The sequence below is a fragment of the Hibiscus syriacus genome, unplaced genomic scaffold (assembly GCF_006381635.1).
Source record: "Hibiscus syriacus cultivar Baekdansim isolate YM2019G1 unplaced genomic scaffold, ASM638163v2 tig00109926_pilon, whole genome shotgun sequence".
NCBI classification, from domain to species: Eukaryota; Viridiplantae; Streptophyta; class Magnoliopsida; order Malvales; family Malvaceae; genus Hibiscus; species Hibiscus syriacus.
Window position 1 is genome coordinate 953372 of NW_024062532.1, and position 26259 is coordinate 979630.

A 26259-nucleotide genomic window follows, 5' to 3' on the forward strand; every position below is an offset into this window, starting at 1 on the left:
AATTCACCAAAGACTAGAAACTGCTAGTAATTCATTCTTATTTTTCTTTCTCTTGTAAATAGTGTGTGTTTTAGTGAGGTTAATTTTGTAAACACCTTCGTTTTCAGGGGGTTTTTTGTTTACATCTCTTATCCTTTGTACAGGGGTTTTGGTTCTAGTTTAGCCTAGTGAAAAAGTAGGGAGTTGTAAAGGTTACTCTTGATCCTTGAAAAAGAAAGAACAAATTAGTGGATTTGTTGGAAAATCCTAAGTGAGTAGCTTAGGTAGTGGATGTAGACTTGGTTGATAAGTTGAACCACTATAAATCATTGTGCAGATTTTCTATCCTTCTTCTCTTTACTCCGTAAATTTCAAAAAGCCAATTCACCCTCTCTTGGCTCATTTTCGGTTGATCAAACGAGTTTCATAAATCCCAATAATTGGTATTAGAGTGTGACTCATTAGAAGGTCTAACAACCTTGAGACGGTCCTTGAAGAAGCTCTATAAATTTTTTAAGCAACCGAGAAGATGGCTTCCACCTCCTGCTCATTCTACATGGAAGACTCCCAACCGATCGACAAGCCTCCATACTGCAATGGAGCCAACTACCGTCATTGGAAGAAATTAATGAAGTTATTCATTCAATCCAATGATCTTGTTGCATGGGAGATGATCGAGAACGACTACTCTTCTCCAAAGAATAAGAGAAAGGAGTAGATTGCCCAAGAACGAAAGAAAGCTCAACAAAATGCTAAGGCCATTTACACATTGTTTTGTTCATTTGGTATCGATGTCTATGCAGAAGTTTATTCTTGTTTGAATGCCAATGAGCTTTGGAATAAGCTCGAAGAGATCCATGGAAAAAAGAAAGAAGAACCAACAAAGGTGGTGTGCTTAATGACTCTTCAATAGCCCAAGGTACCTTCTAACTCTAATGAATTCGATTCATATTATTTTGATGAGTGACAAGATGCATATGATGAATTATGTTTGTAGTTTGAGACCATGAACTCCAAATACAAAAAAATGATTTCAAAATTTAAAGTTGAAAACAATTTTCTTTTGAAAGCAAAAATAGACTTTGAAAATCAAAATTGAATTTTGAAAAAGGATTTAGAGCTTTCCAAAATGAAAATTGAAAATTTTGAAAATTTAAAAGTTAAGCTTGAATGCTTAACAAAAGAAAAAGAAATCATTTTAAATAATTCATCTAGTTTCATAATGGAAAAATGCTCACATTGTCATCATCACGATCATTTGGAACATACTTGTCCTTTAAAGAAATGAAAACATTTTAAAATTAGACAAGTATGGTTCCTAAGGGAACAAGGGGTATTGAAACTAACGTTCAAGGATCCAAAGCAATTTGGATACCAAAATCCAATTAATTGTCTCTTGTAGATGTGTGGGAGCAATGGTGAGGAAAGTGAAGATACTCAAATGTTCTAGCCACACTTGATATCCCCCTTCCCGAAGAGAGGGAAACCACTCCTTCTTCGTCCGCTCAAACGTACCTTTGCTCTAGCGGAATTCATATCCATACCGGGCTTTCTCTCTTCCCCCTCTCGGGGTTATAGTCCGTGCGTGCAGCCGTATACGAAAGCTTCCTAAGCCTTTTCTTTCTTCCTGAGACGCGCTTCGATGCGCTTGCTCTAGGTTCGCTCGTGCTTCTTTCGAATGGGTAACCTCTAAACTTATTTTGATTATCTTGCATAATTGGTTGCTCATTTAGTTTAAGCATACATGAATTTTGATTTTAAACAATTTTATGTTTTCTATCTCATGTATGTTAAAAAGTGTTGTGATGAACATTTTCTAAAGTTTTAATGATTTTTCATAAATATTTGTTCATCATAATTAATTTTGGTCAAAACAGGTTTTAATGCTTTTTTTTACAAATTTTAATTTTTGACATTAATTTAAATGTTTATGTATGTGATTTAGGGTCTGTTTGTTTTCAGGAAAACCAATTATGGGAATTGGTTTTCCATCAATTCTCGTGTTTGGTTCCCGTAAAAGCTTATGGTCAATGTAAAACCAATTACAGTCAACGTAAAATAAACTCCTTTTGCCCGTAAAACAACTTACCATGGAAAAATCGGGAATTCATTTTACAAACCTGCCTCCCATTTTTCTTTGCCTTTGATCTTCTTCATTCTCCGATCAACTATCACTATCTTCCTTCTCACCAACAACAAAATCAACAGATTTTTCCAGCAAAATCAAGGGAGGAGCTCTAGGATTCCAAGGTAATATTTCGAATCCCTAATGTTCTTCCTGCCCTTTTGCTTTTCTCTTTGATTTCCAAGGGTAAATCTCTTTAAAATGTACCAATCGCACTGCCATTTTCCCTCTGAATGTGGTGATAGTTTCCTGCTTATGAATTTTCTGTCTTTTTCGTTGTTTGCTGTCCATATGCTTTCCAGATTACCATTTAGGAGGTCGAACTCAACTTTTCCAGATTACCATTTCCATATTACCATTCGTCGGATTCTTCTCGCTCGCAAAGCGGAGTCCGGTTGTTATCGCCGACTTGTAAGTTCTGTGTTTATGTTAATTCTATTATGTTTATGGGTACGTTCAGTGCTGGTTGGGTCTTTTTTCCTATTCTTCAATGGCGGATTGAAAATCTCTAGTCATCGTAGTTGTGGTTTTGCTTTTGGCTGTTCAAAGTAAGTTCGATGTCTAGCTTTCATGGGCTTTGGCCATGGTAGCCGATTTATATAGTCTGACATGACAACTCTTGGAGATGTTTTTTTTCCTTTTTTACCAAGCCCTAGTTTTGCTGGTTTCATCTTGTGCTTGAACTGTAGTTTGTAACCTCTCTCAACAATGTAACGAGTTCCATAATTATTTTCCTTGATCACATCCCACAGACCAGTACAACCCCCTCCCCCCCCACAAAACAAAAACAAACCGAGTGATACAAGGTCCTACTGAGAACTAAAGCCAAAAACAATATGCAATATTGACTGTGATTGAGTTAAAGAAACAAGCATATCAACAGCTAAATACTAGCACTATGAGAACCAATGTCACATGATGGTAAAAAATAGTGTGATCTCATCAAACACCATTAAAATTTATAATAATTAGTAGCCACATAAAGAGAAATTAGAAAACGATAGGAAAACACCACAAACAATGAACATGGAGAAATAAGAAGACTCCACATAGACATTTCGAACAAGAGGATTAAAATACAGTCCATAATCTAAACATTCAATTGACCTGCTTCTTCCCCTGCTTCGAAGCCCCAATTGAGTGAGAACATCCTTAAGTTCTTTTAAAAGTATGCCAGCTAATCCTACAATAGGAATATTAAATAGAAATTAGCTCTCCATGAACAATTTCTTTTCGGAAAAAACAAAGACAGTGCAACGTGTTAGAATCAAGCATAACATGGTAGGAACTAACTGAAACACACACACACACACATATAATTACTAACTCTCGGCTTTTGATTTTGGTTTTATACTCTGACTAATAGAATAACACAATGTTAAGTGGCTTTTGAGTTTAGAACTAACGAGAACGATGTTCTTGTCATTTTGAATCACTGGATTTTATGCTAAGTTGATGTTATCAGGATTTTTCGCAAAAATTAATATTTTGTATTCTCAATTTGTTCTCATCGATTAATATTTCGTATTGTCAATTTGTTCTCATCGATTAATATTTCTGTTATATGACGTTCTTATCTTATTAATTGTAATATTTCTGATAGGTTATTCTTACTGGAGTCCACCTGCACATTTGGTTAAAATTTTCTCCATTACGAGGATCGATCATTAAACCTGGCATATCATTGATAAAAAAAGGGAAACAAGGTGCATTTTTCAATATATGATATATGACATAAATTCTTAATAGTATATCGACATAAATTACATCCACTTTAGCCTAGGTAAAAGCTTAAACGTAATATGAACTTTAGCTTTAGATTAACTAAATTATAATAAAACTATCATTTGGAACATTTAGGATGAGATAATGGAGATGTGAAACTGTTTTAAAAAAAAAAAAGGAATATAAGATCTTGTGATGTCCTGTATTTGGCATTAAAACTCATCAACTGACTACCCAAATCTAGATACAGCAATAACTGGTTTAATCTCTCATATTCTGACGTTCAAAAGATGATAGTGGAAATAAACATATAAGTTGAAATAGGTAAACTAAAGATATACATCCAAGGAGGAAAAAAAGCACTTCTATGAACTTACTTCTATGCTCAAGAGGCCATTAAGTCCATCTTCCAAAGATCCTAATAGGGATGCGTCCTGCAGGCCATACAGTAATAACCAATATAAAACAGGATGAACAAAATATTAGTAGCATATGTTATTTTTTGAACAAAGGAAAAACTTGAAACTACCAATAGGCGTGGTGATCCACAAACAATAAACCTCATATTAACATGTTCATCGTATATCTTTATGACATAAATTCTTAATAGTATATCGACATAAATTACATCCACTTTAGCTTAGGTAAAAGCTTAAACGTAATATGAACTTTAGCTTTAGGTAAAAGCTTAAACGTAATATGAACTTTAGCTTTAGGTAAAAGCTCATACGTAATATGAACTTTAGCTTTAGGTAAAAGCTTAATACTTATGAAATAAAATTGAGAAATAAAATTGAAAAATAAAATTGTTTAGAATTGAACTTATGAAATAGGATCTTTTATCAAGTTTTGACATGTAGTATATCAAGTTTATTCTGAAGATATCTTCAAGTTTCTAATCAAAATTTAATTAATTTGTTCAACTTTGTCTTAAAATTATTAAATATTCATAAAAATTGGACACATGTTGGAATATGAAGCGATTATTAGACATGTAGCCTAGATGAGTCCAACAATTGAAATTAGCCAAGTTTGAATGCAAGTTGCAGGATTGAATTCCACCCATATGGTGGTGCAATAATCGGCCCAACTTACAGTCGAATTAACCTTTGAGGTTTCTTTTAGTTACTCTTGGGTATCCTGCAGGTTGCACATAACTGATTTTGATTTTCCAGCTTGTTTTGAACAAATAAAAATATTATACATAATATTGAACATAATTCTATTCATAAAACAATTGTGGTTATAATTTATTATAAAGTTCACAAATTCATAAATATTATGTTCAATATTTTTTTGTAGATGGAACGTAATTCTATTCATAAAACAATAGTGGGAGTCGCTGTTTCAGCATTGGCTTTTGGGGCTCTTTGGATTCACAGACTAAAATTTAGAAAGCAAATAAGTCATGAACGTCACGTGAATCGAGATTGTGAAAGATAAAACTACATAGAAACATTTAATTTTATTTAGAACATTTTGTTCAGTATTTCTTTGTTACGTATGTTGGATATTGTTGTTTTTAGTTTGTTGGATATTGAAATTGAAAATGTTTTTAGATTGTTAGACATTGAATATATAATTTGTTGGATGTTGACATTATTATTTTAAAGTTTGTTATAAATGTTATGTTTTATGTTTTTTTGGACATTTACATATGCTTGGGAGTTGATTGCTTGGTGTCTTATGTATTAGGTGCTTGGTGTATATTTGAGGGTTGATATTGCAAACTGTTACATAATTGTTGGATAATTTATGTTTGTTAGTAGTCTAATTACTTACTTTTTATGATTATTAATGTAGAAATGAGCACATCAAAACATTTTAAGTGGACAAAACCAATGGAACGTCTATTTCTCGAAATACTTGCAGAGGAGACACAAAAAGGTAATAAGCCATCTAATACATTTAGAGAAGTTTCTATAAATCGAGTTGCTACAACTATTTCCGAAAAATTTCAAGTCCAATGTGCCACCAAACACGTGGAAAATCATTTGAGGACAATAAAAAATACATGGAAAACCATATGTACAATTCGTGAAGAAAGTGAATTAGGGTGGGACGAGAACCTGAGAATGATAACTTGCGACGAAGTGACATATGATGTTATAGTGACGGTAATCTTTATATACTTATTTTAATAAATGATATTTGAATTTTACTTTTTATGCTATCTGTGTATAATATTTAACAGGCACACCCAAAATATGGACCATATTTGAACAAAAAAATTGATTTTTATGATGAGATGGCTCTTGTTGTTGGTCAAGATATGACAACAGGGAGTTTTGCTAGAACCTTTGCTGATATAGAGTTGGATGATGTTAATGAAGGTTCAATGCCGTTAAATATCGACACTCAAGATATCGATGAGGAAAAAACAAAATTATCTTCATCTGGTACATCAAAACGCAAAAGGAAGAATGTCCAAGACAATGTCGAGGATGATCATATTAAATTGGTAAGTGAGAAACTTGGTGAGATTGCAGAAGCACTAAAAAAATTTACAGAGGATCAGACACCACATCTGTATGAAGAAGTTATGTCGATGGAGAAAGAAGGCTTTGATGACGAATTTCTTTGTGAGGTGTTTGATTTTTTGGCGAAAAATGAGTTGGAGGCCAAAGCTTTCTTAGAAAAAAAATCAAAACATAAGAAACTTTGGCTTCAAAAGTTTCCTCAAAGTTAGGATGTGAACTTTTAATGTGGAGTACTACTATTTATGACTTAGACAGTATTTAAACTTTAATGTGTTGTAGTACTATTATTAGACTTTAATCATATGTCGGTTTGATGTGTTGTAGCACTAATTATGAATTAGACAATATCTTTGTATTATTATGGTTGTATAATATCGTTATCTTAATGTTTGTAATCAAAATTTTCTCCATCATCTCTGTCACCTTTTCGAGCATTATGTCTCTATCGGATCCAATAGAAGTTTTTGCCTTTTGAAATTCATTGTTCCAAGCAGATTACTCAGACACCTCAAGCTTTCTATAAGCCAGTGCCAATGTACCACTAAAATTCAGGAACAAAATGACCATAAACAGAAAAAAGACAAGTTTTCCACCCAATTAAGATGACTCTTCATTTTACGTAAGTATTCTGTTGGCCAAATAAATATCCGACAGACGATATGTAGATCTCACTCTCCTCAATTTACCATGCGAGATACTTACAAATGTAGTATCTGCACTACTCCCTAAGTCCAAGTAATATATCAAATAGGAAAAGGAACCCAAGGTTTGATGCAGAAGACACAACAAAGATGTGTATCTTTACAACGAACCCTTTCTTTATACAGATGATGCAATAATGTCCAATTAGTCAGATGGTGACGTTGTTTGATTATATAATAAATCCTTATTTTCAAGCCTCACTTAAAGAAAAAGTTTTAAGTGATTTAGCATGACCGTATTGAAACTTTGAAGTTTATAACAACAAAACAGTGACATCTAAAATTTATGGCATTTCAATTTCATCTTCCAAAGGAAAAAGTAACAAATGCAACTCAATACATCATTCACTAATCACATTGCAGCTGGTATTATTTGCTAGATATTTAACTAATGAAATGGCAATAAAAACACAACCAAAATGATCCCTTACGGTGACGGCTGATAAAGCAATTAGCATGCTAATGACTTCAAAGATACATCACGGATTATAAAGAAGTAGATTCTACAGTGCTAAGGTACGCAATTGCCTTTTTGAGCCAATACAATTTTATAAAATAACTTAAAAAAATTAAAATGTAAATAACAAGAAAAATATAAAAATATATACATTTTTACAAAAAAAAACAGATTTCGTAAATTGTTTTCAGGAAAACTAACCAAATAGCTTAAAACATTTTACAATGCAGCATCCAAACAACGTAATTGGTTTTCTGGAATTGGTTTTCCAGAAAACCAATTACAACCAAACAAACAGACCCTTATTGTAAATGACATCTCTCTAACAATTGATATCAATTTTTTAAATGCGTAACATTTTTGGATAACTTTATACACATGCACTAAAATACAACAATTGGTATTGCATAAAGTATAATAGACTTGGATATTTTAAATTTCATGTGCTACTAACATGTTTTGGTAACAAGAAAAAAATGTATTGAAATTAGACATTTCATACTTCATTTTTTCATGTTTTGGAAAAAAAATATTTTGAATTTCATATTTTAATCCGTCCCCTAATATAAAATCATGTGTCCGTCATAATTCTGTGCTTCCAAGTTTTGAGCTGTAAACAAGATTTAAGCTGTCTAAGACTGATGTTTTTTTTTTTCATAAGACTGTGTAATTTAACATTTAATATTTTTTTGATCAACTCTTTCTATTGTTGACTTTATTGTTGCAACTACAATTAAATCACACGAGAAGCTTGAAATTACGCTTGAATACTTCACAGCTCGTTCTGCAAGTTTTGAACTTGCATGGCGTTTTGGTCGTGAGAGTACACGAGCTGCTGTTACAACTGACCGGTCTGGTCTTAGGCACATCGGTAAGCCTAATAGTAGTCTCGATCGTTCACGGTTGAGTGTTGCTGAACGTAAAAATCGAGCACCTCAACGGGATTTTGAGAATAAGAAGAAAAATTGAGTTGATTATTTTGTTCGTGTTGGTTCATTTTGACTTATTTTTCCGGTCGAGAAATGAATTCACCCTCACCTCACCAATTATTGATGGTAAGATATGGGTTGTGACGGCTGTGAACAATCTCCCTTTAAAGTTTAGACGAAGAGTCACATACGGTTGTTTTATGAAGAGTGGTGTGTAAGCAAAAGATAAATAATGTGAGTCCCAAAGAAAGAGAGTTCGAGATCCTCTCTTCAATCTTACATGAGAATTTATATACTTACTTTTAATGTTAATTTCAGACATAAGATCATGATAACTATATGTAGAGAGTTTAAGATCCTCTCCGAAGTCAAGTCTATTCATATCGAATATCTATCAAACTTTCACTAAATTAATTTCAAATAACTCAATCACAATCTATCTCTTCTCATTTACGTCCCTAATTAAAATGGTCATTAACAATTTATTCACAAAGTATATAGTAAAAAATGTCAACGTATGGTCACTACAGGTGACACAAGTTGATGTGGTCCTTACAGAAATGTCTCAGACACTTGGAGTTCGGGAGTCTCAATTTTAGAAATGAATAATGAATTAAACAATTTTTTAAAGCTGTGTTTTTGTGGTGATCCCAGATCTACTAACATGTGATTATACAAACCTAAACTACTATATAATCATATTTTATAGGTTAAAGTACATAAATGGTCCCTTAACTATAGGATATTATTTTATTGAATCCATTAATTATTAAAAGTTACAAAATGATTCATTGATTATAGGGAGTTACTTTGTTGAGTCTCTCGACTATTAACAGTTACAAAATGATCACTCGACTATTCATTATGTTCTAAATTCATCCTTTTCCGTTAAAATAATAATAATCATCTGAGTTAGAAGTTAACATGCTGACAGAGATATGATAGTCGTTTGAGATTATGAGATCAAATTTTATCATATATCGGTCAACATGTTAATGTACAGCTCAGACTACCGTCAAATTTCTAACATAAAATAACGGGTTTGGAACATAGTGAATAGTCAAGTGACTATTTTGCAACTTTTAGTAATTAATGGAATCAATAAAACAGCTCATTATAGTTAAAGGACTGTTTTATAAGTTTTAATAGTCGAAAGACTTAATAAAATAATATCCTATAATCATGAGACTATTTATGTACTTTACCCTATTATATATATATATATATATAAAGTAAAGACAAACACGATTTAGTTTTAAACATTGTTTTGAAAACTTGACCGGACCGGCCGGTTCAACCGGGAACCGCTGTCTGGTCCGATCCATTCTATCCCGGTTGAATCGGTTTTAGTGAACCGTAAGGAATCGTTCGAACCTGCTTTGAACTGTTGAACCGGACCAAACTGTAAACTGGTTCAACCTATTTTTTTTTTATTAAATGTTTTTTGTATTTTTATTTAATTTTTAAAATAATTATGATGTCGTCCGATTCTTATGACCGGTCTGATCGATTCGACCGGTTAAACCAATAAACCGATAGCACGAACCGATCCGGTTATGAAAACCATGATTTTAAACATGCATCATTAATTCATTCAAACAACGCAAACATTAATTAATCTACGATTATTAGCATAAAATTAGGAGTGTTAACGTGCAAAAACTAACCAAGTCAACAGGATTTGCAATGCATTCCGTTTTTGTTTCGAGTTAATTGCATTTTACATTCTCAATCTATGAACCTCATTTTCAATTGATCCCTAAATTTTTAAACATTATAATTTCATCCTTAAACTATGACTATCATTCTGAACTACTCCTCAAATGTTTGAACATTTTATTTTCATCCACAAACTATGATATTCATTCTAAATTGATCCCCAAAGTTTATGAATATTTCAATTTTATCATAAATTATACGTAAATACTAATCACCTCTCTTGTTAATAAAATCATTAGACCAAGTTATATAAAAATAAATTTTAGGTTAAACTATTGTTGAAATGGATTACATATTTAGACGACTTTAGGGATAAAAAAGGATGAAAATGGAAATAAAAACAAACATGAGGAGTTAATGGTAACCAAGCTAAAATTTTAATTTTCATTCGATACAACAAGTAGGGCAGTTTCATTAGAGATGTTGAAGAAATTATTTTTGGAAACAAGCAAAAAGTCGTAAAAGGCCATAAAGGACTAAAACTTACCTTGGACCCGAATCGTCGGAATCAATCATTCACCGTCACAATTCTTTCAATCCTACGGCTTAGATCCCTTGTCGCTATTCATCAACGAAGCACTCATCATCTTCTGGAACTCCTCGAAATTGACATTCCCATCGCCGTCGGAATCAACCGACTTGATCATCCGAGCACAATCATCGACCGAACTATTCATCCCCAGCCGATTCAGGACAAGATGCAACTCCTTCTTCGAGATCAGGCCGTTCTTGTCCTGATCGTACAGATCGAAGGCGTCGCGCATCTCCAAGGCGGCGGTGACTTCATCGGAAGCCGAGCGGCAGAGAGTGGAGAACTCGGAGAGATCGATGAGGCCGTCTTTGTCGGTGTCTATGTCTTCCAAGACACGTTTGAGCTCGTCCTCTGAGTAGCTGGATCCCATTGCTTTCAAGACGTCGCGGAGCTCGGAAACGGAGATCTTTCCGTCCTTGTTGGCGTCGAACTGGTTGAAGACCTTTTGGAGTTCGTCGTCAATGACGCGGGAGGATTTCGCGGTGGTGTTTGGAGTTGTCGACATGGTTGCTTAGAGAAGAACAAAAGGAAAGTGAAATATACTTTTGCGAGGAAAATCGGGAGGCCAAGGGGGAGTGTTGGCTTTATAAACACTGAAGGGGGAAACATGAGAACAATTAAATGTCACGGTAAACTACACACTTAATATTTAAACTATCAGTTTTTGTTCATTTTAGTACCTACATTTTTATCTTTTTTAAAATCATACCTTATGTTTAATTTTCATTTTATTTTAGTATCGGTCGTTAAAACTTTAACGTTTTAATAACTAAACTATCAATTTTGTTCTGTTTTAATACATAAACTTTTAATTTTTTCAAACTTAATATTAAAGTTTGAACGAGATACTAAAATGAAACAAAAACTAAAGTTTTTAACGACGAGTACTAAAATGAAAAGAAAAAAACTAAATTTTATATATGATTTAAAAAAATAAAAGTTTAAATATTAAAACGGACTAAAACTGATAATTTAGATACTAAACGTATAATTTATCCTAAATGCTAATACAAGCCCTTAACTTATGACTTTCCTCTACTATCGCTAAATTCAGTATTGTACAAGGAGACGTACGTACAAAATTATTTTTTTTTAAAAAATTGAGGTAAAATAACTATTTAGTTATATATTATTATTTTATTTTTATTTTGACCATTTAGTTATATTTTTCAAATTATATTTAATATTATATTATATTTTTATTTTTATCATTCATTATTATAAAGTTAACTATCATGCTAAGGTGACATGATTTGATATTTTTAAATTCCCACGGCATATATATTTTTTAATTAATTACTGATATTTAATTTATTGATTGATTAATCTAGATCGGGTACCGTAGAGGCGAGAGCGAACCTCCCAACCTAATTTTCTCCTTTTGTTAATGTTATGGTTTAAACCCATAATCTTATTTATAGGTTTCGAACTCGACTAACCACTAACTAGACATATTATTTGTGAATGTTTTATAAAAATTTATGTTTAAGTTATATTAAATTACCACCACATAAAACGATTTTGGATTAATATAGGATTCAGATCCAAAACCTTGGGCATGGTAACCACAAAAGTTAAAGAATTGATTAGGTATAATGCAAAAAAGTTATCCTAACGTTCGATTAAATAATCATTTTGACCTTTATTCTGTTTCGAAGTATTTTACTCCAATTTCGTCAAAGACAAACGATGAGAGGTAAACACATTGGGACTATATCCCTAGAGGCAATACGTAAACACAGTATGGATGATAATAACCTCCGAGACATTCAACTCCTTCATTTTTCTCCGGCACAGGGATACCCATTATGGCGTGTTGACCCGAAGGCATATGCTCGCGTACCCGAATCAATCACATCGTATAAACAAGATTTATATACAAGACCTCGGACGGATCCATGTGATCCACCAAGATAAAACCGAAGATTTGATAATTAGATTCGTTTAGCATGTTAGATTACGTATAGTCATTATTACCCTATGATTGACATTATCGGTTATGATCATTATAAATATATTTCAGCTACAACTGAGTAGAGGTGTTCAATCAGTCGATTCGGTTATCCGATAGAATCGGACTTTCAAATTTTCATTAACCGATTTTTTTTAGTTTTAACCAATAATAGAATCAATTTTTAAAAAAAATAAATAACCAAACTAAAAAAGTTCGGTTAATCGGCGAGTTTATCAAATTTAACCAAAATTTTAAATAATATATATTTAATATTTTTCAGCTAATTCGATTAATTTGACCAGTTAATTCACTCGATTAATTCAGTTAAAACCGAAATTTAAACACTCCTAAATCTATTAATATACAAATAATATATTAAATATTCAAAAAATTTGGTTAATTCGATTAATTAACCAATTTTGAACCGAATTAATCGATAACTGAACTTTGAAAAAAATATTGACCGTTAACCTACTGAACCTAAAAATTAACCGACTGATTAACCGAAAAAAGTCGTTTTGGTTGGTTTAATCGGTTAACTGAAATTTTAAACACCCAATGGATCATGAATCATCATATAACAGTTGATATTACACCAACTACGATTCTTTTCCAAATTAAAAAAAGTGAACCGTCAAATGCCAAAGTAACTCATTTATTCCCATTAACAATAATTAGTATCTAATTTTTTATAAATATTAAAATCGTTTTTATTTAGGTTAATAATATTAATTATATTTTTTGTATTATTTTTAATTTTAAAACGTCCACACAACTCTTGGAGTTTTGCCATATTTCCGGGGCCAAATAATGCTCCTAGCCCACCCCAAGCAAAATAAGAAGGTTCAATCAATTGTAGAAGTATGGTTTTCATAATCGGATTGGTTAGCGAATCGGCTGTGCTACCGATTTACTGATTCAACCAGTTAAATCGATCAGATCGGTCGTAAGAACCGGACGATGTCATAATTATTTAAAAAATTAAATAAAAATATCAAAAATATTTAATAAAAAAAAATAGGTTGAACTAGTTCACGGTCCGATCCGGTTCGAGCGGTCCAAAACCGATTCGAACGATTCCTTGCGGTTCACTAAAACTGATTGAACCAGGATAAAATGGACCGGATAAGACAACGATTACCGGTTAAACCGATCAATCCAATCCGATTTTCAAAACAGTGTGTAGAAGTCATTGTCGAAATATATCAATTTTTTCATGGTAATACTTAGAAAAAACTTTAATTGAAAACCAATAGAATGGTGTCACGTGTAAAATGATTTAATTTGTTTATCATAATTGTTAACTACGCATTTACTAACTAAACTTTTAAAATTTTCAAAATCATGACTAAAATTTAGCTTTCATTTCATTTTAGTACATTGTCATTAAATATTTAACGTGTTTAGTACTTAAACTATAAGTTTTGGTTCATTTTAGTACCTAAACTTTCGATTTTTTTCAAAACTTAACGTTAAACTTTGAACAGAGTACTAAAATGAAACAAAGGCTAAAATTTTAATTGGTACTAAAGTTTTTAATGGCAGGATACTAAAATGAAACAAAGACTAAAGGCAAAAGGGTAACTTTTGCCCCTATAGTATACCCAATTTATCACTTTCGCATCAATTTAACCCTCGAAGTTGCTCAATTGCATCATTATATATACTACCCTTAAGGTTTTAAGTTTGGGGTAAGGTATAAAATGATGCGATTGAATAACTTCGAGGGCTAAGTTGATGCGAAAATACGATAGAGGCGAAAATGATAAATTGAGTCTACTATAGGGATAATGGTGACCCTTAAGCCAAAACTAAACTTTAAGTATGTTTTTGAATTTTTTTTGAAAGTTTAAGTATTAAAATAGATAAAAACTTATAGTTTAGGTATTAAACTCGTAATTTACCCATTTGCTAAACGTGTTTAGTACTTAAACTATAAGTTTTGGTTCATTTTAGTACCTAAACTTTCGATTTTTTCAAAACTTAACGTTTAAACTTTGAACAAAGTAAATGAACAAAGGCTAAAATTTTAATTGGTACTAAAGTTTTTAATGGCAGGATACTAAAATGAAACAAAGACTAAAGGCAAAAGGGTAACTTTTGCCCCTATAGTATACCCAATTTATCACTTTCGCATCAATTTAACCCTCGAAGTTGCTCAATTGCATCATTATATATACTACCCTTAAGGTTTTAAGTTTGGGGTAAGGTATAAAATGATGCGATTGAATAACTTCGAGGGCTAAATTGATGCGAAAATACGATAGAGGCAAAATGAAAATTGAGTCTACTACAGGGATATGGTGACCCTTAAGCCAAACTAAACTTTAAGTATGTTTTTGAATTTTTTTTGAAAGCTTAAGTATTAAAATAGATAAAAACTTATAGTTTAGGTATTAAACTCGTAATTTACCCATTTTCTAAAATGTCTGATTCCTTATCGGATATGTTTCAGAAATATCAGGCTCCTTCTCGTCTTTCTCACATTTCTATGGCTCCAATTTTTCATTCGAAAAGCTTAATTATTACTTTCATTCATGTTCCAAAATTGATGAAAAAAAGGAGAAATCTTGGTTTAGCAGCCATGGTTTTCCAATTAACAAAAACGTGGAAGCTGACAGCAGCACTGACGACTGGCCATGGTTCCACTCTTTGCAGTAATTTGAACTCCATTTTTCCCTTCTTTTCCACTACACAAAATAGATGGCAGAATTTGGCTAATTTGTCTTTTGATCCCTCTTCTTCTTCTTCTTCTTCATCTTCTTCATCTTCTTCAAGCTCTTATTCGTCTAATTCTCCTTTGGCTGCTTACTCAAACAACAAAAAGTAGTACCAAATGCAAGAACAATGAGACATGCGCACAGAGATGACGAATTTGACAAAGAACTCGCACCCAAGATTTTGGAGCTTGAAGAAAATCACTCTTTTCTGCATAAACTTGTGTTTTACATCCAGAAGATCAGGAGTGTTCTCTTGCTCAATTCATCACCATTGTTTATGTATGTTCCAGCTCTCTCTTATGCTCCGGTTGCTAGAATTGTGCAATCCCTTTAATGGCATGAAGTTAAATTGTTCATTTGTTTGTAAGAGTTATACATGGTGTCCAAATATTGCAGCAAGTGATCTTCCAGTTTATAAAGCAGTTGAATCCATAATGGACCCTGCACCCTTCTCGGCGGTCCGGTTCGTGATGTCGGCCATCCCGTTCGTTCTTCGAGCCCGAGACGACGTTAAGATGGTGAAGACGGGGATCGAGTTGGGACTTTGGTCAGTTTGGGTTTCTTTGTTGAGGCAATTGGTCTACTTACAGCTGATGCTGGCCGTGCTTTTTATTTCTCTGTTTACGGCAAGTTGTTGAGTTTATAATACACATTATGACATAGGTGCAGTCATTGATGGTAGGATCAATTGAATTCCCATTGATTCAAACAGGTTATGGTGGTACCGATGCTCGATAGCATGTTGGGAGCTATAATACCTGCTCGTACTTGGTTCGGTATTCTCATGTCTGCACTCGGTGTCGCTATGCCCGAATCAGCGGTTCTCCGCAGAACGTAAGCGTTCGAACGTAAACGATACAGCCACAAAAGCATTAATATAACATCATTCTTCTTCATATGTACATACATATGTATCACCATATCTGATCCCTTTCAGATTAGAGACCTGCTAAGCTTTTTGAGTGCTATATTTTTCGGAATTACATGCTTCGAACCGAACATCTCTCGAGAACCACAAAGGAGGAGAACTTCCTGGCATTTCTTGGATATGAGGTTGTGTTGTTACCCGGTTTTCGACACTGTGGGTTTATATTCAAGGATGGGTTGATGGCAGCCAAGATATGGATACATCATCTTTGACATGGGAAATGTTATGGGATTGGATGATGGCCTTTCCATGGGTACCTGCCCTATACACAGGCATATGGTCAACCGGATTGTGCCAATGGATAGAGGTATTGTTTTCGATTTCTTCTATGTAGAAAATACATGCAAGTGCTATCATGGAACACCAAACATGATCTTTCTCGTTTCTCCGTGTAGATTGCTGCTATGCGTGAAGTGTCGGCAACAGAAACAGCCATCATCTACCCAATGGAGCCGGTATGGGCGCTGGTTTTGCATGGTTCCTCCTCTCGGCGAACGGTGGGGCACGACCGAATGGTCGGACTACTCTCGTGCTTGGTAAGGGATCTCGATGCTACAAACTTATGCTTATAAGTAACAAGCAACGAGAACATTATATGATGTAGGGGAAGCTTAATGGTGCAAATGTTGGGCACATCGGCCGCAAAAAGACCGATAGACGCGAAAAAGGAAATCCGAAAGGCAATCCGCGGCGGGTTTCCGAAATGGACAAAGGAAAACTGCAGAAGAAGCTGTCTACTTCACCAATTGTTGTGAGAACCAGAAAGGATGTGAGGGATCTGTTTTAAGTCATCCATGTCACAATTGCTGCCTTGTATAACTGTTCATAGATTATATGTTGCACATATAACATATTCGGATTATATGTTGATGACGCTATACAAACGATTTATAATAATTCACCAAACGCTATGTTCATTTACACTCCTATTAAAAAAACAAATGACTTACGCTCGGTTCATGAATATTAAAGGAGATTGATGGTGCAAATAAGCACATCTGTGCATCAATCAGTGTCCACTGATGCGTTCAGTAGCTCAAAAACGTGCTTATTAGTTTGGCATCTTCTTGCCAAAATGGAGATTTGGTGATATATTCTAGGGTAAATTGTGCATTTAGTATTTAATTCAGTTTTCGTTTATTTAGTATCTAATCTTTTAATTTTTCAAAACTATATCTAACATTTAGTTTTCATTTCATTTTGGGTACCCCCAAACTTAACATGTTTAGTACCTAAACAATTAATTTTGGTCCATTTTAGTACCCCAAACTTTCAATCTTTTCAAAACACAATGTTAAATTTTGAACGAGATACTAAAATGAAACAAAAACTAAAGTTTTTAACAGCAAGATACTAAAATGAAACAAAAACTAAACTTTAGGTATGATTTTGAAAAAAAATAAAAGTTTAGATGCTAAAATAGGCTTAAACTAATAGTTTAGGTACTAAACACGTAATTTACTCTATATTCTATTCACTAAACAAGTTGTGCTGTTGAATTACCTAAGTTGTACGTTCAATTTATCCCAAGTGTTCATTAGGAAACATTTAGACGGACCTTAATCAAAATATTCTTTAAGAAAGTGTCTATAACTGGAATAAATACCTATAATACTCATATTTTTTTTAAATATTTTAAATGATATTTAATTTATTAAATGATAATACATATCATAATTATACGTAAAAATAATACAATATATAAATATATATCGTACATTGTTAGAAAGAACCGTCTAAATCAGAATCAACTATACAAATATTTTTGACTTGACTAAACCTGATTTTCCTAAACTCGATTCGATTAAAAAGTTAATAAAACTTAAATGATAAAACGATACTCTACATCAACTAACTCGTTTTTTATTTAACTCGATCAAATATATCAACCCTACATATAACAAGTTATTTGAGTGGTTAGGATTAAAAGTTCTATTTTTAAGGTTATAAAATTTTATATTAAAATTTATATTTTAATATTTTTTTAAATATAATATATATTTTTTTATTAAGTTAAGGTGGTCATAAAGTAATTTTTGTTCTAAATACTCTCAAACATTTGATAATGAATATTTAATCACCCTACTACAATTACGGTACTCAAAGTCGTGACTTCTAAAAATAACAAACATTCTTTTAATCATTAAAATAATTTGATATGTGTTATAATGTGTTTTGGGAAACAAATTCACATGAGCTTCGTTATTGTCACGTGTTACAAGCTGAAAGTGTCACGTCAATTTTGAGGTTAAAAAATTAAACTAGTGAAACAAAAAAATAAATCATATCAAATTAGGAGAAAAACTATAATTAATTTAAAGACAGTTTAAACTAGACATTAATCTGCTTATTTGAATATATAAATTAATCTCACAATCCCAACGTTATATAGCTCATGATTCTGAATCAAATTTTACTATATTTTTATCATAGCATATTAACATCAACTCAAACAACCATCATTTTTTTAAACGAAAAGGAGTTTGAAAATATGAATAGTCAGATAACCATTTTTTTAATTTTTAATAATTAATGAACTCAAAAAGACAGGATAATATGAGTAATAACAATCTTTAAGATAGGTTAACACTCCCCGAGACTCGGGTCAAGGTGGGAGCTTAAATATAATGTACCAATTCAATTAAACTGAAACCCCACCAAGACTACTTACCAACCTCAGTTTTCTTTATAAACATTAAAAAAGAAAAAGATGTAATGTGACGAATGCATGTCATAATGATCACTCAGTAACTTTCAGATTCATATGTATCTTGATTTGATCTCCGATAACTATTTCACTGCAAATATAAAATCGTACCTAGAAAATTTCGACCATTTAGAGTATCAACCCAAGTTTCTGCTGCTTCATACAAGGCAGCACGCTCATCAGTTATGTTATATTTCTTCTTTAGATTCTTGGACACGAAATACATAGCTGCAGCTCCGGCATATTCGCTGTTATCTTCTCCATGAAACTGAAGTTACCTGCAGTTAAGAGGAAAGAACAACATGAATATGAAGATTAACAGCTGGAATCCAATGCTGGTACTGACTGAATGGAAAAGAACAAACTCAAGCATAAAACATAATCTATGGTCAAAAGGCAGCTGAAATCCTCAAAGATATAACTCTAAATTAAAAATGGGGACTACATCAAAGTAAATCATCAAAGTTAAAACAAATAAGAAGATGGCATAATCACATACTTTCATACGGATCAAATGCAAAGACAATTACATTATATATATCATCCAGTAAAAGTTGCCTGCTACGAACTCCGTGATCAGACTAGCATCAAAAGGAATGTAATAGGAAGAGTAGCTGGCCGTAATAATTGATGTTAGCTAGGAAATTCATAATTCATATTATTAACAATTTGTACAAAAGCAAATTTCTTGTGTGTTCATGAAGAAGAGTTCCAAACAGAAATTATTGTTTTATCTTATTAAAAATAAGTTTCAGAGAACAAATGATTAGAATGGAATTAAACATACTTATAGATATTACACTGGGCTCTAGCAGGGGTGAAATCACACTAGGTTGAGTACAGCAAGTAGAAAGCTCAGGCATTATTTTTAAAGTGTGTCTAGGAACACGTTTGTGGGCACATAAAAAAAGGCTTCTAGAGGCATAGGCGCAGAGGCACGAAAAGCTCACAGGCGCGTGCTTTGAAGCCTTGAGAATTTTGATATGTGAGTAATTTTATAAAAAAAACTCACGTGGGTTTTACCCCATCCAACACCCTCGCCCCGACTTATTCATTTGTTGAAGAGAGGAAAAACTCTATGCTTGAGGGCACTGCCAGCCCAGCAATATCAGAGGTTTCTAAGACCGCCGTCACACTGAACCATCAAGTACAACTGGAGCTCTATCAGCCGTCGGATACACCGTCCTCTTCACTCCTTTTTTTTCATCTTCGATCTCCACCTCTTCTGTCTCTTCTTTTTCATTTTCCATCTCTTCTCTTTGTTCTACTCTCCCCTTCTTTCCTTCGAACTCTCTTTTTTTTAAAAAAAAATTATCCCTTTTTGTTTCATTCACTTCTTCTTTAATGATAATTATTTCATTTCTCACTACAGTGTTATTTGTTTTGTCTATATTATTTGAATTTCAGCTTGTTGAAATAATGGATACAGGGTAAACTTCCACTAAAGAATCGAAACTTTAGATTCAGCAAAAAAATATGGAAAGCCATAACCTAGTAATAAAAATAATTTTGTGTTATTTTTGTGCAAAAGTTTATAAGGGATGAGCATTTCGAATGAAACAACACTTGATTGAAAGATTTAGGAATGTGACCAAATGTATTTTATTTTTTAATTTTTTTGATAGGAGTGACCAAATGAATTTTGATATGTGAGTAATTTTATAAAAAAAAACTCACGTGGGTTTTACCCCATCCAACACCCTCACCCCGATTTATTCATTTGTTGAAGAGAGGAAAAACTCTATGCTTGAGAGCACTGCCAGCCCAGCAATATCAGAGGTTTCTAAGACCACCGTCACACTGAACCATCAAGTACAACCGGAACTCTATCAGCGTCGGATAAACCGTCCTCTTCTCTCCATTTTTTTCATCTTCGATCTCCACCTCTTCTGTCTTCTTTTTCATTTTCCATCTCTTCTCTTTGTTCTACTCTCCCCTTCTTTCCTCTGAACTCTCTTTTAAAAAAAAAATCATCCCTTTTTGTTTCATTCACTTCTTATTTAATGATAATTACTTTATTTCTCACTACAGTGTTTTTTATTTTGTCTATATTATTTGAATTTCAGCTTGTTGAAATAGTGGATACAGGGTAAACTTCCACTAAAGAATCGAAACTTTAGATTCAGCAAAATATATGGAAGCCATAACCCAGTAATAAAAATAATTGTTATTTTTGTGGAAAAGTTTATAAGAGATGAGCATTTCGAATGAAACAACACTGGTTGAAAGATTTAGGAATGTGACCAAATGTATTGAGCATGTGAAGGAGGAAGTGAAGGCCTTTACGATAAAAAAGGTCGAGTTAAAGGCCTCAAATTTAATGTTATCCCAGAAATTTCTTAAGGTGTTGATGATTATGATGAAGAACTTGAAATATTGAACTCAAGTCAAAAGAAAGAGATACCTTTATCCAAAAAAACCAAGAGTCAAGCTCTTAAAGCTAATCCAAAAAAAGAGAGGGTGTGCATGCAGCTTATGATAAAAAAAAAAAACTACGAGATAGAACTTCTGGGTCAATTGTTAGGTTTTTATGATGTCATAATTGCATTCAATGCGACAACTTACCCTAACTTCAAGGAAATGAGTAAAGTATTAGACAATATGGTCCCGGTTTAAAACCACAAAGCATGCATGAGCTTTGTGTTCCTCTCCTTACGAAGGAAGTTGAGAACACCCAAAAAGTGATGGATGATCACAAAAGGATTGCTCGATTTTATTAGATGGATGGTGTGATTCGATTGCCCAAAAAATATTGTAAACTTTATTTTCAGCTCTCCAAAAGGCTACATGTTTATCATATCCATAAATGTTTGAATATTATCAAGAATGCCAACTTATTGTTTCAAGTATTTGATGACATAGTGGAGGAAATGAAAGAGAAAAATGTGATCCGAATGGTGACAAACAATGCATCTAATTATGTCAAACAATGCATCTAATTATGTCAAAGCCAATAAGAAATATGAGTTTCTTTCCTTTGTTTTTTTATTATTCAAATAACTTGATTATTGAAATGCTTTGAATTTAATTTGTTGTTTTGAAGAAAATTTACTATAGACTACGTCTTTATTAGATTTCATTTGCGGCACATTATATTGATCTTATGTTGTAAGGTATTAAAAAAAATTTCAAAAGTCAAGAATGCACTAAAGAATTACATATTCATGAATGACTATATATAGTTATATATCTCACTTGTGAACATGATGAAGAGGTTCACCAATCAAAGAAATGATGACTTCCTTTAGGAATGAACAATTTAAGGAAAATGATGACTTCCTTTAGGAATGAAATGAATTTAAGTGACCAAAGAAACCAAGGTAAGAAAATAGCATTCCACCTATTACAAGACACATTTTTGAAAAAAAACGAACCACTCCATTTAAGAAGTCATGGATAGGGTTACGGAGGCTATTTCTAAGAATTTTGCAACGAAAGAAAAGCACTAAAATAAGCTTTTGAATATATTTATAGAAGATTTGATTATCAACTTCATCGACCTTTGCAAGCAGCGGACTACTTTTTAAACTCGAACCTCAATTATGATAATGCTAAAAGGAATTTTTCACAGGAAAGCAACAGAAAATTTAATGGAATAACTTTTAATGATTTTTGAAACAAATTTAAATTATATTGTTAAAATTACAAAATTAAAGGCTCAATGGACATTTGGTAAATTAGTAAATCTATGCAATAGAGTTATTTGGTTACATTTTGTACATTAAAGTTATTTAAGTCCTTGAAGTTTTGTTTTAGATTAGTTTATAAATGCTTTAGATTAGTTTTATACATCTTTTGTGATTAAATGTTAACTTTTCTCTTTTTTCTTATTCCTTATATTATATATATAATATAGGTTTCAAATGATTCAACTCAAAATTGGAGGTATGCAGGTCTTCTAGGCTTTCATCAATAATTAATTTAAACTGAAATATTTACTTAATTTACTTTGTTTTGTTATTTTCTTTTATTTAGTCTTAGTTTATAAATTTTAATCTTTTGTTTGAATAGGATTAGGTTATTTTATTTAGTAATTAACAAACTTAGTATAATTTCTCATGTGAACGATTCTCCATTATATTACTTATTACTACTCTAATATCACCCATATCATGTAAAACACTGCAAACCTAGCACTCTTTTGTGAGGTTTGATTCACTTTAGGATCTTTTCAATCCATGGTAAACTAGACAGCATGGAAATTCAAGCTTCACAAAGAAGACTTCAGTTCAGATCTATGCTTAAAATGTATGGAGATTACATGAGAAGCTACTAGAGAACTAAGATTTCTAGTCGGGTTAGCTATCAATGGTGTGGCACAGGCATCAAAGCTGTTAGAGGCAACTAGTGGCAGTTAAAAATTTAGCAGCAATTAGTATCATCTGGCAAGAAAGCCGTTAATGGAAGTTATCTAGCTAACAGATTTCCTTGTATATAAAGCGTCCTAATCTGTGTTGAAGGATTATGAATGAAAATAGCTAAGTTCCTAGCTTTCTCTTTTACCTCTCAATTAGAAACTCCATTGAACCAGCAGGTTCAGAAGCAGTTCTCATCATCAGCTTCCCTGCCTTGCACTCATTAAATCTTTTATCACTTAACAACATACTAAAAAACATAGGCATGGTTTGAAGAATAAATGGACCTAGAATAACTAATACCAAAGGTCTTCTATCGATGTAAATTTTCTACTGTTTCACATCTTCGATTCCCAAAATGTTGACTATAACTGTATTTGAAGTTCATAATTGGAAATGGTAATTTTAATTATTTAAACTATTCAGAGGAAATTACCATTTCCTAGTTATTAAAAGCAAAACAGAATTGTTTCCAAAGCTTATTGACCTTTAAAATGTTGCAATTTTCTTAGAAAAGTACATAAGAATTCATGGCATTTCAGAAACATTTCAAGTAATGGAACATGCATAGAAGCTAGATAATTGATAATACTTATGATCCATAAATAGATAAATTACTTTCTAGCTACGAATTAAAGGACCTTCTATGTAAAACATGGTGGTTGAAGTACTTATTCCTAAGTTTAGGTGTAAATAGATCAATCATTGACTAAAATTAATTTGAAAGCTTGAAAGCAGCAAGGTTTGTAAATGGATGGAAGGGGGCTACATGTATATAACATAAAACTATGCGTTAATTACCATGGCTAGTGATGTAGTCAAAAGACTCAAGAGCCTCAGAAGTGTTGCGGTATATGTTTGGGGATAAGACAGCACCAAGTGGTTGTCAACCCCCTACATAAGGACATCCTAATTAGTGTTCCAAAGATGAAATACTTATTCTAAAAGCAGCTAAAGCAAAAGAAAGACGATGAATTGCACTAATGCAGCAATATGTATTAACCAAAGTGACATCAATTCATAGCAACTCAGACACAAGAAAAAATGGCACATGTATAGTTTGATACATCACATACTACCAGAAATATTTGCGTACCTAAACATCTTTGCTAAGCATAGATTTCATGTTAAATGCATGGGATTCAATTAAAAGGGCAATTAATATAATAGTTGTACAAATTATTCAGGTTTGTAAAAGGGTAAATAACGGATGTCAAATTCTAATCATTCAAGGCCAGGTATAAAAATTAAAAAAATAATAGGAATGCTAGGAGTAGGAGCAATCAACCAAATATTCAACAATAAAAAGGCCCATATCTCACATATTAGAGTTAAGACTTGAAACTTGTTATGAAACTAAATTTAGTGCACTGTGCACCGTATAGATTCCTCAATACTTTTTGCTTAGATAAAATGATTCTAATAAGAAATAAATAGGTTTTGGTACAAGTAGCAGGGGTTCAACCTTAGACCCGAATCGTCCTTAAGAAGGTAACAAATGCTAGATCAAGATTGGGTTCTTCAGAACTAAATAATATTGTAGTGATATTGTAAAATTGAAAATATACTACAATTAAAAGAAGACAGTCCGTACCTACGCCATTTGGTTTCTTCATCTTCATCAGCAACTGAAGTCTTTGTTTTTCCAGGAAGGATCTTTTCACCCAGTTGGTCAATTATAGCTGCACGTTCCACACGAAGGTTCAGTCAATCATTGCAACCAACAAGCTTAAATAAATTCAATAAAAAATTGGTTAGGTCCTTAGGGCTAATATAAAGTATCTGATGAAAACTATAAACTACAACAGTTTCGACAATAAGAACCTGACGAATCCACCAAACGTTGACCATCGATCATCAGTATAGGCACCTTCTTGTAATCAGACCACTTGATCTCTTTCTTACTAATGGGTTGACTTCCACCACCTTGTACGGTATATCATAGTAATCAAGAATGCTGAGAATCGATAAGAAATCAATAAATTATTAAGATTTTAATTAGTTGTTTCGAAACTTATGATATTGGCTTTTAAAAATCCTAAGTTGCTAAGAAAAAAAAAAAATCTAGTGGGAAAAACAATAGTTGATTAAAAACGAACAAGTGTCTACAATGCAAAAAAGATCTAATAAATTGTTTCATCAAAGGGGAAAATGCATTTGTTATGTTTTCAATTCTTAAAAGACTCGTCTCCATGGAGGGTAGATCTCGGCGCTTCTTGAATTTTTTGAGGAAACTTCCAGAGAGTTTTTCTTTTCTTTTTCCCCTTCTTACATAATGAGAGAGGATGGGTTTATGGCGATGGGGTTTTTGACTTTCCACGATTTGTAAATGATGAAATGGTAGTATAAATTACACCTTTAGTATTTAAACTATTAGTTTTAGTCTATTTAAGTACTTAAACTTTTACTTTTTTTAAAATTATATCTAAAGTTTAGCTTGTGCTTCATTTTAGTACTCGGCCATTAAAAAATTTAGTTTTATTTCATTTTAATACCCATTTAAAATTTAACGTTAACTTTTAAAAATTTAGATACTAAAACGGGTCAAACATGATAGTTTAGGTACTCAACGTGTTAAGTTTTTAATGACCGATACTAAAATGAATTGAAAACTAAATGTTAGACATGATTTTATAAAAATCGAAAGTTTAAGTATTAAAACGAATTAAAATTGATAGTTTGGATGCTAAATACATAGTTTACCTAAAAGGTTAAAAGGAAGAGAAAATCGCCTCAGTGACCAAAAATACCTTATAATATACGATTTTAACCAACTTTTTTTGGATTTGCCAAAATGACCAATAAAATCGCAACGCGATATCAAAATCGCAACGCGATTTAGAAATCGCAACGTTAAAAAGAAAATCGCAACGGTCAAAAGAAAATCGCAACGCGAGCTTCCAAGTTCGCAACGCGATTTAGAAGAAAATCGCAATGCGATTGATAGA

At 32.5% G+C, this 26259-nt stretch overlaps 2 protein-coding genes and 1 long non-coding RNA gene across 3 annotated transcripts; 2 read left to right on the top strand and 1 right to left on the bottom strand.

Annotated features, from left to right (window-relative positions):
- The first annotated feature begins 5900 nt into the window (after positions 1 to 5900).
- LOC120210601 lies at positions 5901 to 6247 on the top strand. The gene is made up of 2 exons (XR_005524519.1): positions 5901 to 5946; positions 6024 to 6247. It is a non-coding gene; the product is annotated as an uncharacterized LOC120210601 (long non-coding RNA).
- Positions 6248 to 10469: 4222 nt separating this feature from the next.
- LOC120210671 (probable calcium-binding protein CML27) lies at positions 10470 to 26034 on the bottom strand. Its single transcript, XM_039209372.1, has 2 exons — positions 26020 to 26034; positions 10470 to 11157 (listed from the first exon to the last, which is right to left on the bottom strand). The coding sequence occupies exon 2, from the start codon at positions 11150 to 11152 to the stop codon at positions 10655 to 10657; it is 498 nt and encodes a 165-aa protein (XP_039065303.1). The 5' UTR covers positions 11153 to 11157; positions 26020 to 26034; the 3' UTR covers positions 10470 to 10654.
- Positions 15103 to 17158, top strand: LOC120210670. The gene is made up of 4 exons (XM_039209371.1): positions 15103 to 15947; positions 16034 to 16155; positions 16259 to 16556; positions 16645 to 17158. The coding sequence occupies exons 1-3, from the start codon at positions 15456 to 15458 to the stop codon at positions 16272 to 16274; spliced, it is 630 nt and encodes a 209-aa protein (XP_039065302.1). The 5' UTR covers positions 15103 to 15455; the 3' UTR covers positions 16275 to 16556; positions 16645 to 17158.
- Positions 26035 to 26259: the final 225 nt, after the last annotated feature.